This window comes from Perissodus microlepis, chromosome 15 (genome assembly GCF_051167445.1).
Source record: "Perissodus microlepis isolate ML-2025 ecotype Zambia chromosome 15, ASM5116744v1, whole genome shotgun sequence".
In the NCBI taxonomy this organism is placed as follows: Eukaryota; Metazoa; Chordata; class Actinopteri; order Cichliformes; family Cichlidae; genus Perissodus; species Perissodus microlepis.
The window spans coordinates 8,026,144-8,043,346 of NC_140475.1; the positions used below are offsets into that span (position 1 = coordinate 8,026,144).

At 38.2% G+C, this 17,203-nt stretch overlaps 2 protein-coding genes and 1 long non-coding RNA gene across 3 annotated transcripts; 1 reads left to right on the plus strand and 2 right to left on the minus strand.

Annotated features, from left to right (window-relative positions):
* Window positions 1-24: 24 nt before the first annotated feature.
* armc1l (armadillo repeat containing 1, like) lies at window positions 25-3,691 on the minus strand. Its single transcript, XM_084952989.1, has 7 exons — window positions 3,574-3,691; window positions 2,955-3,126; window positions 1,753-1,844; window positions 1,368-1,536; window positions 1,166-1,279; window positions 717-791; window positions 25-605 (listed from the first exon to the last, which is right to left on the minus strand). Exons 2-7 carry the CDS (start codon window positions 3,105-3,107, stop codon window positions 411-413), a joined length of 798 nt encoding a protein of 265 aa, XP_084809115.1. The 5' UTR covers window positions 3,108-3,126; window positions 3,574-3,691; the 3' UTR covers window positions 25-410.
* A 42-nt stretch (window positions 3,692-3,733) lies between these two features.
* mtfr2 (mitochondrial fission regulator 2) lies at window positions 3,734-8,109 on the plus strand. Its single transcript, XM_084952988.1, has 8 exons — window positions 3,734-3,888; window positions 4,572-4,754; window positions 4,902-5,006; window positions 6,117-6,241; window positions 6,480-6,688; window positions 6,799-7,099; window positions 7,286-7,469; window positions 7,582-8,109. The coding sequence occupies exons 2-8, from the start codon at window positions 4,683-4,685 to the stop codon at window positions 7,633-7,635; spliced, it is 1,050 nt and encodes a 349-aa protein (XP_084809114.1). The 5' UTR covers window positions 3,734-3,888; window positions 4,572-4,682; the 3' UTR covers window positions 7,636-8,109.
* A 1,927-nt stretch (window positions 8,110-10,036) lies between these two features.
* On the minus strand, window positions 10,037-12,494 carry LOC146371586 (uncharacterized). The gene is made up of 3 exons (XR_014802713.1): window positions 12,150-12,494; window positions 11,741-11,806; window positions 10,037-11,011 (listed from the first exon to the last, which is right to left on the minus strand). It is a non-coding gene; the product is annotated as an uncharacterized LOC146371586 (long non-coding RNA).
* Window positions 12,495-17,203: the final 4,709 nt, after the last annotated feature.

Here is a 17,203-nt window from a genome sequence, read left to right on the forward strand (position 1 = left end):
CTTATTTTGTTTTTCAAACTCTTTAGCCAAGAAAGAAAACAGAAAAGAGTACAGTGACAGCACAACATTTATATTCTGTAGTATAAACCAGCAACAATTAAAAACAGGACAGAAAGAAGCAGTCAGGATTGTAAACAGTTTCTGTACATTTTAGGAGGAAATGGAAATTTTAAAAACAGATTTGAAATATTTACACTGAATGAGGACAGATGATTCAAGCATTTTAGTTTCCAGTCAGCTCAAACAATAAAAGAGATCTAGCCCAAAATCTGTTGATCGTCTCACAAGAACTGAAACGCTGACTATACAGCAGAAGCCAGGACTCAGACCTGTGGTTTCTCACAATAAGTAATGTCCATCCAAGTTAAATACACCGGAATGAGTCTTAAAAGCACCTCCCTGTGACTGATTCACCAGTAAAATGTTTTTGTGAGGAAACTGGCAGCAGCGTTGAGCCAACTACCGCTGGAATCTTCCTTGGCTGTGGTGCGGGAAATTGCTCGATCGACCTCCCTCACAGGGCTCTCCTCTTCTTCTGGGAGGTAATCCGGCAGGGCTGAGTTTTGAGGCACATCCACTCCAGATGATTTCAAAGGAATATAAACCTGAAGACAATGTTATTTAAAAAACAAAAAAACAAATTCATAGTTAAACTTTAACTTACACTTCCATATCCTAATATTCTTTATTGAAAGTATATTCAAGTATCCAAGCACCTCTTCTCCTGCCTCATTCTTTATCACTTGTTGGGCCGACAACACCTTAGTGCCAGCGATGGCTGTTGCCAGACTCTGCAAATGGGACATCAGGGAAGAGTGTGAGGCTAATGATCCATTAGAAGAGGATTTTTTTTCATTGTCACAAATTTCTGCATTTGGCATTTCTCAGCAGCTTTGACAGAATAACAGACATATAAACTAATAAAATCAGACTGTTTGTACAACCCAAACATTCCCCCGCCCACACAAACTTGGATGCACTGCCATTGCTGCTATTAAATGAAAAATTACCTTTTCTTAAAAATGGTACAATTTCTAATTTTAAACATTTGATATGTTCTATTGTGAATAAAATGTGGTTTTACTTGACTTTATTTTCATTTTACACAGCATCCCAACTTTGTTGGTAAAATGTTGGGTTGTAAATGTTTGTCTTTGCTTGTTACCTCAGTGGGCAGGTCTGAACGGATGCGAACAGTACATCTCTTGGATGCCATTTGGAAAGTGAAGCTTATCACTCCTTTGACCTTCAGAAGAGCTTCCTCGCACAAACCTCGATGCTTAATGACAGAGAGATTACATAATTAAACTTACTGGCGATTATAACAGCTACATAAATGAACTGTATGTAAAAAGCAGTCGACTTACAGAGCTGTCCAAGCCCTGTATGTGCAAAGTGATGGACTTGGCCTTCTTGTTGGAAGAACTGAGAAAGAACTGGGGTTTCTTTCTTCTCTCAGGCGGAGGATTAGCAGGTGCATTGAGAATATCGTAAACTTCCTTGGCCAAAGAGGTGATATCAACAGAGAGACCATCTCTGTATGGAGAAAGGTTATATTTTATCATGTGCTTTGGGGGTGTGAACACTCACCTTCATTACAAACTTATAACTATGTTATTATGAAAAAAAATGGCACAGAATTTATGCATTGAAAAAGCAGCCAAGTATCACTGTAAATTTTACACAGCCACATGAAAATGCAAATGAAATAATGTGTTCATCCACAGGTAAAAGTAACCATGGGTGTGTCACCTTGCCAAAAGATTCTCCAAGCTCACCATCATACCCAGTTCATTCTTCATGGTGGGGATGTTGGTAGATAACTCAGCCAAGTAACGTAGGGTCTGAGGACAAAATAGCACAGAAGGGATTTATATACAGCCATGCTTACAGTTCAGCGACACAACAGTGGTATTATCAGTGCACATCAACTTTAGATTAAGTATCATATCACCCATTTCACATGCTTCATATAACCTGCACATAATATAGATTACAGGAGACTTTTCTCCCCCAAGGAATTAAGCAAGTATACTTAATGCATGGATGGGTCACCTCTAAGTAATCACATTTATGTTTTGCTTTCAGAAAGGCTCACAGTGTGGGGGTTTAAACCTTCACATAACACATCAAAGATTCCTTCTTTAGGACCATGAGGAGACACAAATCCCTGAGAGGGCTGAATCAGGAAGATCAACCACTGTAAAAATCACATTATGGGCTTTAAAACCCTTCTTTAATTGGTAATAAGACTGGAAAACATGGAAAATATGTCTTTTAAATGATGCACAGTGGTGTAGTGATTAGCGCCGCATCTCACAGCTAGAAGGTCATAGGTTCAAATCCATCTGTCACTTTCTGTGTGGAGTTTGCATTAGCTATTTGCTGATGCACTGGCATTTAAAAATGAAAATGTAAAACAGCAGTTTGTCCATTAGATGGCACTCTGCTAAAAGGAAAGTTGCCTTTTAGCAATATGTTAACAGGGAATATAATCTTTGGAATATCACAAACAGGAGCCAGTCGGATCTGAGCAGAGCTGAAGTAGAGCGTAAAGAAGTTAACAAACAGCTGCCCATAACATTGTGTGTGTTTGAAAGAAAGAAAAGTGCTTGCTATATTGGAATATCAGACTTCTAAATCTCCAAATATTCGGTCTTACAAATCCTACATCTGATTAGGGTTCTAATTAATAGGCGATTCTAAATTGGCTGTGAATGTGAGCATGAACATTTGTCACTATGTTTAGTCCTGCCACACAATAGATATGTCCACGGTGTACCCTGCCTTTAGTCTTATGACAGCTGGATAGGCTCCAGACCAGCCTTGACCCAATGATGAAAGCTTTCACCTTCACTGGTCTCTCTCTTAAAAACAGAAAACAACCTAATGTTATTAAAACTACGTAACTAATTGAAATTCAGAAATAATCTGAATCCTGTCCAATAACATACCTGTAGAGTTGCAAAAAGGACATCTCGGTTCTGGTGGTCCAGGAAGAGAACCAACCCAGGGAGACAGCCCTGATCCTGGACTATCACGTCGCGGTTCTGGGGCTCAGAAGCCAAGTCCCGGAGCTGACTCACCACCGACAGTGCATCCATCATCTTTAACAATTTTATCGGACTGTGAAAAACATTTACAAAGGAGTTAGCCATTCTCAACGTTTGGCATGTGGTGGACAAAATATCTACTTGAGAGTGTTAGGTACAGGACGTGCGGCTGTTAAATAGCTTTTCCTATCCCAAAACTGTCCGGTGTGAGGTCATACTACAATTCCTAATGAATGTTTCAAAACTACCAACATTGTCAAACCCAGCCGACGCTAGTTCATACAGGCCGGATTAATGTTAACAAATCAAGCAGCTACGCTGCCGTTAAGAATGTGGCTAGCCGAAGAAGCTAGCTAACTACTTTAGGAGAAAAGGCTAAATAAACTTCACAAAAAATACATTTCCTCTTTTTTCGCTCCATCTTCATAACCAGATATTGGGGAATCGCTTTAACTGCTATTCTATTAAAATATATCACAGTTATAATTAAACTGTAGTTTTGTAGCTAAATGTTTCTTACCCAGGACAGAAGCAGCTCGTGCACAAAAATACAAATTTGGTGCTAGGCTTTTCGTGTCACCCGATTGGTCGACTAGCCTCCGCTTACGCCGCAAAGTCGCCCACCCCTATTGGCTGCTCTTACTACTTCTGTATCCACAGCCAACCAGAAGACGTCTCGCTGCTGCAGCGTTATTTGACTTTACAGACTCCTTTTAATCTGAACGCGTGAGCGAAAAAAGGGAAGCTGCAGATTCTCGGTGAATATCATTTAGTTTACAGTATCGTCTGGGAACATGGCTTGGGAGAAATGTAGCTGCTAATTCACGTTTTGACGGTAAGTGCGACTTTATGTTTTTTTCTTTTTATCGTGTAAAATCCCGGAGGTGTCATGCACGTTAATTTTGATGATCCACGCAGCTTTTCCACTGCGGTGCCTCTCTGCCCCCACTGCTCAGAACGGCAGGACACTGTGTAACTTACACCTAAAGTCAGCCATGCTCTCTCCAGTGTGCTGGTACACTGAGAGATTGCTGCCGAATCAACATCCAGTAGTAGAGACCGACATTTGTCTCTGAGCATCAGTGATGGCAGCAACCGACCGTTGGCTGCACTTACTTTCATTTTGCTGCTGTAGGTTGTGTCCTGGTCATTCTCGTATGGGTTTAACGTTTTTCTTACCTTGATAATTCCAATGTTTAACTCTGACTGTCTGAAGCTACTTTGTTATCAATACAAACCTATGCATTCGTTATATTTTAAACTCTGTAAGTCTATAGGTTTGAGAGTCGTGGTGTTTCTTCTGCAGAGAAGTGGCAGATGAAGGAATCGGTGGTCACAGATTATCAGATTACTATAGTCATTATCATCATTATTGTTATTATTTTCCTAGTATCAATATTTGAACCATTATTTGTTTACTAAGATTGTTGGTTTCATATGTGATTTTTACTGTGAAGCATTATCTTACTTTACGTATGTGTTATTTTTGGGTTTTTTGTTCTTGTTGTTTTGTTTCAGGTTTCAAGCATGTGATTTAGACACATCCTTTCTGTGTTGGCCTCCCACCAAGACACTCAGCAGAAAACAGAGCTTTGCAGTCATCAGCTGGTGCAAGAAAACATCCTTCCAATGTCCCTAGCAGAGGATGTTCTTTATGTGCTGCGCATCGTCCTGGAGTACTTTGGTGTTCCTCCAGACGTGGTATGTGCACAGACGCACTTGTGTCATTCTTTTGTTTTGCAATACTCAAACTCCTGAGGTATCCGCGGGTTGCTTGAATCAGTGAACTTTTAAATCTGACGTTGTGACATTATGTTTCTGTCTTGTCTGTGTCATCGTGCATTTTAGCTGGTTCCAGTGTGGAATAGTCCGCTGTGCGGTCAGTATCGCAGCATTGTGCGGATGATTGGATCAAATCTCCCACTGGCACCGACACCACGAGTCCAGTTTCAGGTATTGTACAATCTGTGTTTTACAAAACATGTTTGACTTTACCCAGTCAGCACTGCTGGCTAAATGAGTACATACACTTGCATGCATGGTTGCATATAATATACGACACAAATGGCTATTTGCAATGAAAACAATACATTTCTCTTGTACGTGCATAAAACAATCAAGAGCTGCAGTTGATAAGGGTGACCACATTTTGATTTCCAAAAAAGAGGACACTTTGCTCAGTCATGAAGAACTTGCTTAAAGAAACATATTTAACATATTTAAACGATGCCTTCTCTGTGCGGTTAATGAATTGTGAATTGTAAACTATGTCATATAGGCTTTTACAAGTCAACGAGTACAAAAAAAAACTTGAATTAAATAATGGTACAGAAATAATGCCTCATCTGCATAAGAAAAATTACCAGTACTGGGTCGGTACGAGGGAAATTTCTTTTGCAGTTCGTCTGAAAAGATCCATTTGTGCTTTGGGATCTTTTAAACATTATTACGCACGTTGCTGTGCGCTGTCTGTCCCGTGTGTAAGAACAACTCACAAAGCAGCAGCACACATGGGTCCTCTGTCGGAATATAGGAAAACCTGGACATTTTTATCAATCTCGAAAATCCCCCCCGGACAGAACGTGAAAAGTGGACATGTCCGGGGAAAAGAGGACGGTTGGTCATCCTACAGTTGATCAATGTAACATTTGACATGTTGACAGCTGATCAGTCTTTTTAATTAAAAACTATTTAATTCATTCATTCTACAGTTGTCCATGTTGTTGATAATAACAATAATAGCAGTCTGTGTCCCCACACTACAGACTTATTTTCTATCTTAAAGAGGAACTGCAGCTTTTGGCACTTGTGCGTTGACTTCATTTTTCAGCCCTGGAGCTTTCCTCTTGCTTAAGGTGGTGGACTTGGTGGGCTTTAAGGAAATATAAGAGGAATGACCACCCATACTGTCTCTAATTGTCCTTGTCTGCAATAGAATATAATCAAGGCTTCACTATGAAAAGAAGTTAATATTATCATAACTGTTTTTAGAGTCTCTTGACCCTTATTTCTCTTGTGTACTCGTTTACAGCGTGTAATCCCTCCATATCCTTGTCTCCTCAGGTTGCTTTGCTCAGCCATAGGCACCATGAATATATCGAGCCCATTGTGGACACACCAGCCATCCCTTCCTTTGCTGATGTCATGTGGGTGTTTGAGGATGAGGGTGACAGCTGTGCTAAAACGAGGTAAAAACAAAAATGACACAGCACAGATAAAATCACCCTCCCTGCATCCCTGAATTCCATAAAAGTAAAAATACAAATTCACTCATTAGGCAGTCTTGTTGGATGTGATTAATGTCACTGCATTTACACAGAATCGTACCTTTTTATGTTTGTGAAGATGAAAGGACAGCATTGATCATTCTGTCCAGACAACTGTAAGACACTAAATTAATATACGAATGATGTGGGGTCTCCGTAGGAACCACCTACCTCCAGTAAGGCGAAGTACTGTAAATCAAGATGTGATGAGATGTCCAGAACCAGCATTCATACGAGCTCAGAGAGGAGGGCCACCTGTAAGACAGACGCCTGATACAGAAGCTCTGAAGAAGATCACAGCGCTGGAGAGCGAGCTGCTGAAACTGCGAGCTCAGATTGCTTTGATAGTTACTGCTGCTCCAGCCTCAGGTACACGATATGTTTGTCTTTGTCCCATTTTTCAAGATGCTTTCATCTTCTCAGAACACCAACTGAGTGTTTCTTTCTTTTTTCTTGTTTTATCTTTCATCGTGTTTTAGGTCTGGTTGAATCCCCAAATGAGCCTGCCTCACCTGGGATTTCCCTTTCCCATCCACTTCCAGCGCTCACCTCCACACCTCGCCATGTGGCTCCTCCTCCTCCTCCACCACCACCCCCTCCTCCTCCCTGCCCTAGCTTTTTCACTGGGTCAAAGGAAAGGAAGGATGAGAAAGATCTCGATAAGGGTCACCAGAGGACCAAGGAGTCAGGCTCCAGCAAGGGGTCTGAAAATAAAAGGATGCCCTCCATGCTGGATGTTCTAAAGGACTTAAATCATGTTAAACTGCGCTCAGTGAAGAGGTAAGTATGCAGATTTAGAGAAAACTAATCATTAAAAATGTAACTCTTTATATCTGAAGCTGCAGAATGCTTTCTTCATTGCACCAGTAGTTCAGCATCCTGGTGTTTCCTGCTTGTTTTCCTGTAATTTGAAGTAGATCTTTCCCCCCCCCCCACCTAACAAAGCATATTCATTCTGTTTTGCAGATCTCCAGGGGGCACACCAGTTAAGAGGAGGCGCAGTAAAGGAGGTACGGCATTGCTTAATGACCCGGCAGCTCTTATTGCTGAAGCACTGAAGAAAAAGTTCACCCATCTCCGCCACAACACTTCCTCTGACAAAGAGAACTCCCTTGAGCTCTCACCTTTCGGCAGTCCTGAGTCACCTAAGGTTTGTTTTCCATAGATGCGCTGAGATCTTTGAGAAGTTAAAAAATGTTATCCATCCCCTATGATGATGTGCTTGAAGGAGAGTTCCTAACCCGACACCTCTTCTGTTGCAGGTTCCTCACCCCCCTCGGCGCAGTCGGGGACACCGCCACCTCTTACATCATTAAAGAGTGACATCAGCATCAACAGCTCCTACAGATGTGCCTCACAGCGGATTACTACTGCAGCTACTGACTTGTGTTTTTGCTTGTCCTTACTTTGTCTTATTATGGACTACAATGTGCTTGTCTCTGTGTCTGTTGGGATTTTAAATGTGCTAACTATGTTAAAATGTGTATGTTTATAAGCTGCTGTAAACAAAGGGGTTTGTACACAAAGGGTTTTTTTTGTCATTGGAGTCTTAACTGTTTTAACTGTTCTTAGCAATATGTTTGTGCAAACCACCTTTTAAAGCAAATAATATAATGAATTTCAGGTACGCGGTGCAGCTTGCCTGCATTAATGTTTCACTTTGTGAGCCATACCTTCTTACCTCAACCAAGTGAAATCTGTGAGAGTGGATTCTGAGATTCATATAGCTCTATTCTATGCAACTGTTAGCGGGATATTTCTATTTTATTAAAGAGTTAACAACACTTTCATCAGTGGACTTTATCTTAATTTTTCAATTTATAACAGACTTTATACAGTTTTCTCAGACAGGCATGAACATTTTCACACTTTTCTCTCTTGTTTAAGCCGTCTCAAAGTTCAAACCTTGTTGAAAAATCAGTGCAGTATTATAGAATGAAATCGAAGGCACCCACAGGTGACAACGTTTAGTCGACATAGTTTGTTGCGGAGAAAACTTACTAACATACAGTACAGCACTTCAGAGTCACACTGCTAGCGATCGAAGATTTATGTAACTTGACATTGATTGAAATGGTCTACAACCAATCAGGACGCAGAACACAATGCACAGTAAAAAAAAAAAAAAAAGTATGCAATATTGCACAAAAAAAAAAATCCGCGAAAGGTAAACCACGTTATAGCGAGGGACAACTGTACACTACAATTTCGGCCTCTTTAGGTTTCTACTGGCATGCATTTGACAAGGGGAGTAGCAATATGTTGGAAAGGGTACCTCTCACACACTCATAAGAGGAAGCTGCTTACTTTTTCCTGGCACTGCATCTTCCACAGGTTACACACAGTGACACTGATTGACCAATAATAACAGTGTAACACAAAAAATGTTCATTACAATAGAAATCCTGCTAGTAATTGTCAGCTTATAGTCAGTTTTACTGTCATTTATTTAGGATGCCTTGTTATCTTCTTCTCTTTTCTCGCTTTCTTAATGAACATTTCATTTTATGTTGCTATTGATACCTGCTGTAGATCCTGCCATGTCATGTTCCTTCTTGCTTTAAGTGCGATCCTCTTGTCAGTATTATGCAGTATTTGCTCTGACTGATCTACGTAGGATCCCAAAAGATCTGGTGAGTAATTCTCAAAAGACTTCATTCTTCTCATTGAATTTATGTTAATCTACTTCTTGACATTTGGACGTGCTGCCTTAGATATTATGGACACCTGAAATAAAATTACACCTGTTCAAAAAAACAAAAAACTGAATTATGTGTAAAAATGTAATTTTTAAAATCACATGTTCTGAAGCCACATTTGTATTATCTTTCTCACACAAACATATTTCTTTCATGCTTCATCAACAGGCTGGGTGTCGGTTTATTTTTGGAGATAAGAAAGAAATGTGTTCAATTATATTTCCTCTGTGGTGAAAATGACATGGCTTTAAGCTTTACTACTTTGCTATGAGACATTTTAGTAATGTCTCTGTTACATCTTAACATGCTTGTGGTGTTATACTAGAGATACAGAATTATTTTTTGAGCGCTGCTTTAAATTACAGTTCAAACAAGTGTGTCACAAACTTTCTGTGTTAAGTGGAAGTGCACGTTTGTAATTGTGCAATGCTAAAAAAAAATATTGATAGTTAAAGAAATATGTTTTTATTTATTGCCCTACTGCTTTTAAAATGATTCAGTATTTGAGATATTTTTGTTTAAAGTATAAGGATTTACAAATCCCTTTATCATTGACAGAAGTCATCTTGCCTATAGACCAATAAATATTGTTTAAGGTGGTATTTCAATCTCAAATCAGCCAATTTTAAGAAAATTTCCTGCTTGACCATTTCTAATTTGCATAAAGATTTTTTGGTGTTTGAACATAATCAGTACTGTGAAATTTTAGGTTCACATCAATAATATCATATCAGTTTTATTTTTTTGGAAAAACTTTCCACTGACCCACTTTCAGGTCTTCTTTAAGAACACATCAATGTTCAGTGTTTGAACATGAATATTTCAAACTCCATTAAAGATAAAAGTCTGTATTTTCTCTTGTTTTTTACCATCAAGTTTTGGCGAGTTAAAATATGAAAAAAGCACACAGCAATTTAATTTCTGAATGATATGTAGTTGAATTTTACAATACTGAAAAAGAAACCATATATAATACTTTTCACAAAAAAATGCATATCAGATACTATATATGGCAATGCTTGAAAATAAACATCTCAAAAACTGTACTCAAATTAGAATAAAAACAATAATCGAATTAAATGTCTCCAATTTGCATAAGACATAATATAGTTCACATTTTTTTTTATAAAAAGCTCAGTTAACCCACTTTCACACCATTTTTTTCACACATTGTTATAACAGTTCTAGATGTGATGTTAAATATATGCATGTTTTGCCTTAAATTATTATGTATATAAAATTTGTCTAATATGAACTCATACTTAGAAAAAAACATTTTTCTGCTATTTTATTTTGCAGTATTGGGAAATTCAACTACATATAATTCAGAAATGGTCAACGTAGTGTGTACTGAAATAGGCTGATAATAGGCTAATATTTTGATGTATCCAGACCAAAATTTAAAATCCGGATTTGTTTGATGATAATGAGCCAGGAAAAAGGCCTTTATCAGGCATTTATCTGTAATGGTTTTTGAGATAGTCATGTTCAAACATTGCCTCACATTTCAATCTGCAAGAGAAATGGCATTAAAGTGGGTTGACTGCCTTTTAAAAAAAACTATATTTTTAAAGGTGAAGAGTGGACAAGAAAGACAGCAGAGGAAGACATACAGCAAAGGCCGTCAGGTAGGAATTGGCCGCTGAATTTTTAAAAACTTTGATTTCCACTTGCTTTAAAGTAACACTTGATTACAGCAGCTTAGAGTTTCAGAAATGAAATATACAAAATTATCTTAAAAAAAAAAAATTAAAAAAATAATACATTCATCCAGAGGTAAAGATTATCCCAGGTGTCATAGGGCAATCGGCAGGGTACACAATGCACAGGTAATACAGTGACAGAAAAAACTAACCCAAAACGTAAAGATTATAGTCAGTCATAACACTGTCATTTTTGTAAAATTCACTCCAAAAATACTTGAATTCTTGCAGGATCAAATGTAACAGTTCAAGTAGAAATATCTTCATCCTCGTCTTTCACTTAATCAACACTGTGGTAAACACAAAACAGAAAAAAAGACACATAATTGTGTTTACATACAAAAACATAAATATTTGGAAAGCAACCAAATACAATTTAAAGCTAAATTTGAAAATAGTAAAGTCGCTGATACATTTTTTTTTTTTTGCTTTGTTTTTTGTTTTGTTTTTTGATGGCTGTCAAAAAATAAACATCGTACCTGATGATTGTTTTATTTCAAATCAACTGTGGTGGTGTACAGAGAGGAAAATTACAAAATTGTATCATTGTCCAAATACTTACTGGACTTAGCTGTATTTGTAATTTTGTGAAAGGTTATTTTTTTTGTCACAAGTGCTTAGTTTCCTTCTCCACAAGCTAATGTTGGTTTCATATGTATAAACAGTGTTCAAATGTTCAAAACTAACCTCAATAAATTGCATGCTCAAAAAAAACAGTTTTGTCTCACTCCAATTTCTTCTTGTTGCATGTTGAAACTCAACTTGGAACATTGTTAAGATCCAACCATGCAAAATAAATTTGTTTGCCATTTTTCAAGTGGTCTTAAACTTTTCACTGGGACTATAGTTTTGAGTCCAACTGTATATTTATACGAAAACATACATAAAGTATAACACAGCTGGATCCAACATTCCACATCTGTCATAATGAAGTTATGCAGTAAATTTGTTTTGAGTCTGAATTTTAAAAAGGGCAAGGAAAACAACTCAAGTTTTGCTTGATTTAAAAAATGTTTTACCTCTTTCAGTCTACCTCCATTGGGGTTACATTGTCATCCTTGGAGGAGACAGGTGGTCCGACAGCACTGAATGGGGAATAAAGGCAAATTCATAAACTACTACACCTGTTTATTTAAGCAGTGGCAATAACAGGATGTTGTACATTTTTAAACAGTGCATAATAGAACTTGTTTAACATAAAAAAATAAAATGTTTACTAAAACTTACTAACTTTTTTTTAATTTATTTGTTTTAAGCTTACTAGCTAGTTTAAGACTTAACTAGTATAGTGTTCACACTACAATAAATAAGTTATACATCTAGCACGTAGTATTAACAGATACTGAATATAGATCAATATTAATGTAATAAAAGGAAGTCCACAAACCGACAGCGTATGTAGGAAGTGTTTATATAATTTACATTTACCGGCCAGGGTCTTGTTGTTCACCCTGAGCAGTCCATTCCATCGGTTCCTTGCATGCAAGAAAAGAAAAGGAAAAAAATACATGATCCATAGTGTCATGGTTGTGGGTTCCTTGACCCAGCATGTTGAGTTTCATGACCTTTTGTATTATGATCTTCTAGTTTATATAGTTTAAGCTTCAGTTAGTTCTGTTTGATTTCTCTATGTTTCGTTCGTGTCTGTTTATGTTCCTCCCTTGTCTGTCTTCCCTGCTATGTTGGTTATAGTGCCGTGCCTTCACCGTGTGAGTCTGTCAAGTCCCCTTTGTTTAAGTCTGCCTCGCCCTTTGCATGTCTCAGTGATGTCTTTGTCTCTCTTTGTGTCCCTCTTGCTCTCGCTCCCTCTGTTTCATCTCCTCCTCTTGTTTACATGTTTCCCCCATCTGTCAAGTGTATTCTCCCCAGCCCGTCATGCCCTCTGTATGTGTTCAATAGTTATGTCCATGCCTCATCTTCCTTTTTCACTTTCCCATTTCCCTTGTTAAGTCCAAGTGTCTTAGTCTGCCTATTTCCCGTTTTATTTTAATAGTCTTGTCGTCTAGGTTCAGTGTGTTTCGTTTTGCTTCTCCTGTGGCCTCATATTCATTTGTATCAGCTGTGTTCCCCAAGTGTTTCCACTTCCTCTGATTACCTCCTGTCTGTTTATATTGAGTGACTTTTCTCCTGATCTTTGCCGTCGCGTCTGCTTTACCCCTGTGGCTCTTTGTTCCTCCCATGTTTCCAAGATTTTTGTAGTGTTCTGGTTTTTGTCTTATTTTCCCCAGTTTAGGTGTTTCTCTGTTTAGTTTGTTATTTATGTTTACTTCCCCATTTGGTATATTTGCCTAAATAAACGTCTCTCTGTGATCTGCATTTGGGTCCTCACAAAGAATCAACATGATCTGCCCCTGCACATCGTGACACATAGCTCATAAAAGTGCATTGTTTATAGTGCTGTGAAAAAGTATTTGCCTTCTTTTAAATATTATATATTTTAATATTATCTTTTTTTAATGATGTGAAACATGAGAAATCGGGAAGGGACAATACTTAGCATATAGTATATTTGAAATTGTCTTGGATACGCTCTGAATGTTGTTAAAACCTTTTCCAAAAAATATAAACCTTACCTCCTGGACTGACTCCACAGCTCCATAAAGACACGTCACGACATGCCGCATGGGCGCTGTGGTCAGCTTGACGACAACCTTTGCTTCAAAGGTTGCTTCAACCTGCAATTGTGAAATTAAATCTATCATATTTTGGTTATATTATACTACCAAACACGTTTTAGGCTAAAATGTAACCTTACATTTGAGATGTTTAAAATGGCTCCTGACATGGCTCCTTTTTATACAGAAATACGGAAGTACCACATAACGTACTGTACATACCTTACGTACTACGTATGCACGTACTTTTTAAGACACATGAATTCTATTCACTGATATACGTACTGATATGTACATAAATGCTCATCATGCAAAACTACAATTAGCTATCTTAGTATTTTTAAAACCTTTAATTTCTAGTATTTTTCAAATTTGAGTTTGATTTTTTTTTGTTTCTATTGGAAATTAAGCATTAATTTCTCTTTTACACAGTAAACATATATTTTTTTTAAATAACTGAAAAATAAAAAAGCACAATTTTTCTTTCTATGAAAACAAATAACTTTCAACAATGTTTTTAACTAGGAATTCCCTCTAACCCAAACATGCGTTCTCAGATGAAGTGCACACAGTTTAGTTATTGTTTAAAACGCACCTCTTTTTTTTTTTTCTTCCCCCAGATCGGTGTACAGAACGATTAATGTGGTCCGTCTGCTTCACAGTCCCAGCTGTCCCTTTATCTTAAGTATGAGTAAAAGAAAAAAGTCATAGCAATCCTCACTGGCGGGATTAAACGTATCTATTAGATGCGTCAAAGAATAGTTTTTAAACCATCAGTAGAGACTTCAAAGCTCAGGAAAAGGTCAGCTGTTTGAATTTGCATATATTTGCGTGTGTGTTTTTTGTGTGTGTGTGTGGTTGGTCTTACAACTAGGGTGTGGTTGAAGAGTCACATTGCTTAGGAAAGTTTCTGTCAAGGCAATGATTATCTATTGAGTTTTTTTCCAGAATTATTACAGGATTCTATTTCTCAAGGGTATGTCAGCATCTCAGGACAGGAAGCATTTGCACAGGAGAGAGCGGAATTAGTCTGGACTAATTCCTGTGCAAGCACTTAACATAGAACTTAGACTACACTACTGTGATAAGTATAACAATCTGGAAACAACTGAGGGATTTCTTCAGCCCTAAAGTGACCAGTTGCACAAAGGTGAGTTGATTGCCAACACCTTCCAGGTGCATCAGCCAAGAGGGCAGGGAAACCCAGGAGAGCCCTGTTTTGAAGTAAGCTGGAAGAGTTAGTCCCTACATGCACACGGGTTGGGGGCAGGAGAAAATGCTAGGTTGACACAAAAGGACCAGGGTATCATGAAAGTTTCTTTTTAAGTAAAGTGAACCAGAAGTATCTGCATGGCAGCCCCTAAAAAGAGCTGTTCAAATTCCCTAAATGTTTAGGAAAAGTGCTTAACTTTATTTTATATTTTTATTTTTTTTAACAACTGTATGCGTTGCAAAAGAGGACTCAAATGCAGACCAAAAACAGAATGGGAAACGTGATGTGGATTACCAGAAAACAAGCAGTTTATTAAGGCTGGCAAAATAAATAGAAACAAAAGGCATGGGTGAAACTAAACAATAACCTAAACTGGGTGAACTAAAACATGAAAACACCTTAAACACGGTAAACTGACATGGATACCTGAAGACATGACGTGGACGAGCAGGCGACCTGACAAGGAATGACTGAAAACACATGGACTAAATACACACAGGAGGAAAATGAGGGAAGTGGGAACACATGGGGAAACAGCTTACACACATGAACATAATGATGTCACAAGGGGAGAGTAAAACTAAACACATTGAACATAGGAACACAGGACCTCTTCAAAATAAAACAGGAAACATAATGAGACGCAGACATGACAACAGGAACTTGACAACATAAGACACACAGACATGAAACACTTGAAGGGCAAGGGAGACTTAACAGGGGTTGATAACACAAGAGGAAACTAACAAGCAAATGAACTTAGATAAGCTAATGAACTTAAACAAACCATAAACATCAAAATAAACTAAAACTCAAAACGCTGGGTCAAAAGACCCAGGGTCGTGACAGAAACCATTCTTTTTGAAAGAAAGAAGATAATTCCGTCCCACAACTCATAGTCACGCACCCTCACACTGTTCATAAAGACAAACAATAAATCTGCCAAAGTGGTGCAGATCATGAAATGTTCTTTAGAAATGCATTTCCATATCCTGCTGATACGTGCTGAATTTTCAACAACAGGCTGTTGCAAGTTAAGTATGAACAATACTTAATTCTCCTACACACTCTTTCTTAAGCTCATGAGGTTTTCTACTAAGTTCAAGGAAGAGTGACAAGGAAAAGAGAGTAGGTGGTCTGTCTGGCTGTCAGCCTTTATTACCCCTTCTAGCTTCTTCTTATACGCAGTTATAGCTTTTAGTTTATGCAACTCAGCTGTTGTATTTCAACAATTCATGAATATTGTTCTTAATGTTATTAATGACTGTGCTGTTGGTTTAAACAATGGGTCATTTGTCACACATTACCCCTTTTGTATTCTTTAGTAACTTCTGTTTCTGCTGCAAACAACAGACACTGTGAGCTGACAGCTCAAAAAAGGGTAATTCTTTGAGGTACTCATAACTAATAACTAGTATTAAGTTAATTGATTGATTAGTTCATTACCAGGCCTCTGGAGAACTTCAAGACATGTTGAGGAGGTAATTTAGCCTTTTAAATCAGCTGTGCTGGATCTAGGACAAATCTAAAACCTGCAGGACACCGGCCCTCGAGGCCGTGAGTTCGACACCCCTGATCTAAATAATGATTTTCCATATTTAATGTTTGACAGTGCCAATAAGTTTTCAGAAGCTATGATGAAACGTTTGTTACTTTTTAAAAATTCTCTGTTATACAAATAGACTTGGCACAAAAATTAAGCAAATTTATGTTTGGTGTATTATTATTTTGTTATAACAGTAAATCTTCTATAGTTATAAAACATGTTTATTTCCCCTTAAATGGTGCTACATTTTTAAGGAAAACGAATGTGTGGGTTGAGCAGCAGAACTGAGTATGTGGATTGCGCCCATGGAAAAACTTGCCAAATCTTCCCTGCCACTGCCAAACATCTTATTCTGCTATTGACTCTAGTTTGGTCTTGTTTACTGGATTGGATGTTTGAAGTCTGCAGAAAGAAGATAATTTAACAACTTATTTATTTAACAAACAGGCATCTCAATAGCATGTCGAAGAACCATACACAACCACAACAGCTTGATACTTCTTCCTCATGCTAGTCACCAGCTTGGTTCCACGCTGTTGTGGGATGGCATCCTGTTCTTCCATCCTCTCGTCTCCCAAATTCTGGAGGTAGTCTCTGATAAACAAACCTTTGTGATCTTGGAGTGTCGCATTCAGTCTCAGACCGTGGAGACATGGGATTGCCACTGGCTGCAGAATCTCATCTCGATATCTTTCTTCATTGAGATTGCCTCCAATGATGACAAGCCTTGTTTCTTCAGTGAGGGAGATGCTGCCAAACATGATACCACTGTCTCCACCAAAAGCTATGACCCTATCATTGCAGCAATTGGCTAAATAATCTCTGGTCTTCTCCACAGTTTGACTGTACGATCTAGCTGCTGTAGGCAGAGTCCAGACTCATAATGTTCCTCCACATGTTTCTGACACTAGGGTGAAGAGTAGTCATGGTAGGCCTCCTTGCCGCCCTATAAGTCTGGCTGTGTGCAGTCTGTTCCAGATTGTCTCAGTATCTCATCCTGAAAATCTGTAAAAGATTGTCTACTGCTCCTAAGTGCCGACAGGGTGAGGAAACAGTCAACCTGTGGTGTCATCTTTTTAGAACACCAACTTTGCGGTTTACCTTTGAC

Bases quoted from the DNA above. Each gene is read 5' to 3' on its own strand.
- armc1l (XM_084952989.1), bottom strand. From the start codon at position 3,107: ATGATGGATGCACTGTCGGTGGTGAGTCAGCTCCGGGACTTGGCTTCT. The intron at 1,845-2,954 runs GTATGTTATTGG...TTTTGTCCTCAG, and splicing joins TCCTTTTTGCAACTCTACAG to ACCCTACGTTACTTGGCTGA. The intron at 1,280-1,367 runs GTAAGTCGACTG...TCTGTCATTAAG, and splicing joins TACAGGGCTTGGACAGCTCT to CATCGAGGTTTGTGCGAGGA.
- mtfr2 (XM_084952988.1), top strand. From the start codon at position 4,683: ATGTCCCTAGCAGAGGATGTTCTTTATGTGCTGCGCATCGTCCTGGAG. The intron at 6,689-6,798 runs GTACACGATATG...ATCGTGTTTTAG, and splicing joins TACTGCTGCTCCAGCCTCAG to GTCTGGTTGAATCCCCAAAT. The intron at 7,470-7,581 runs GTTTGTTTTCCA...CTTCTGTTGCAG, and splicing joins GCAGTCCTGAGTCACCTAAG to GTTCCTCACCCCCCTCGGCG.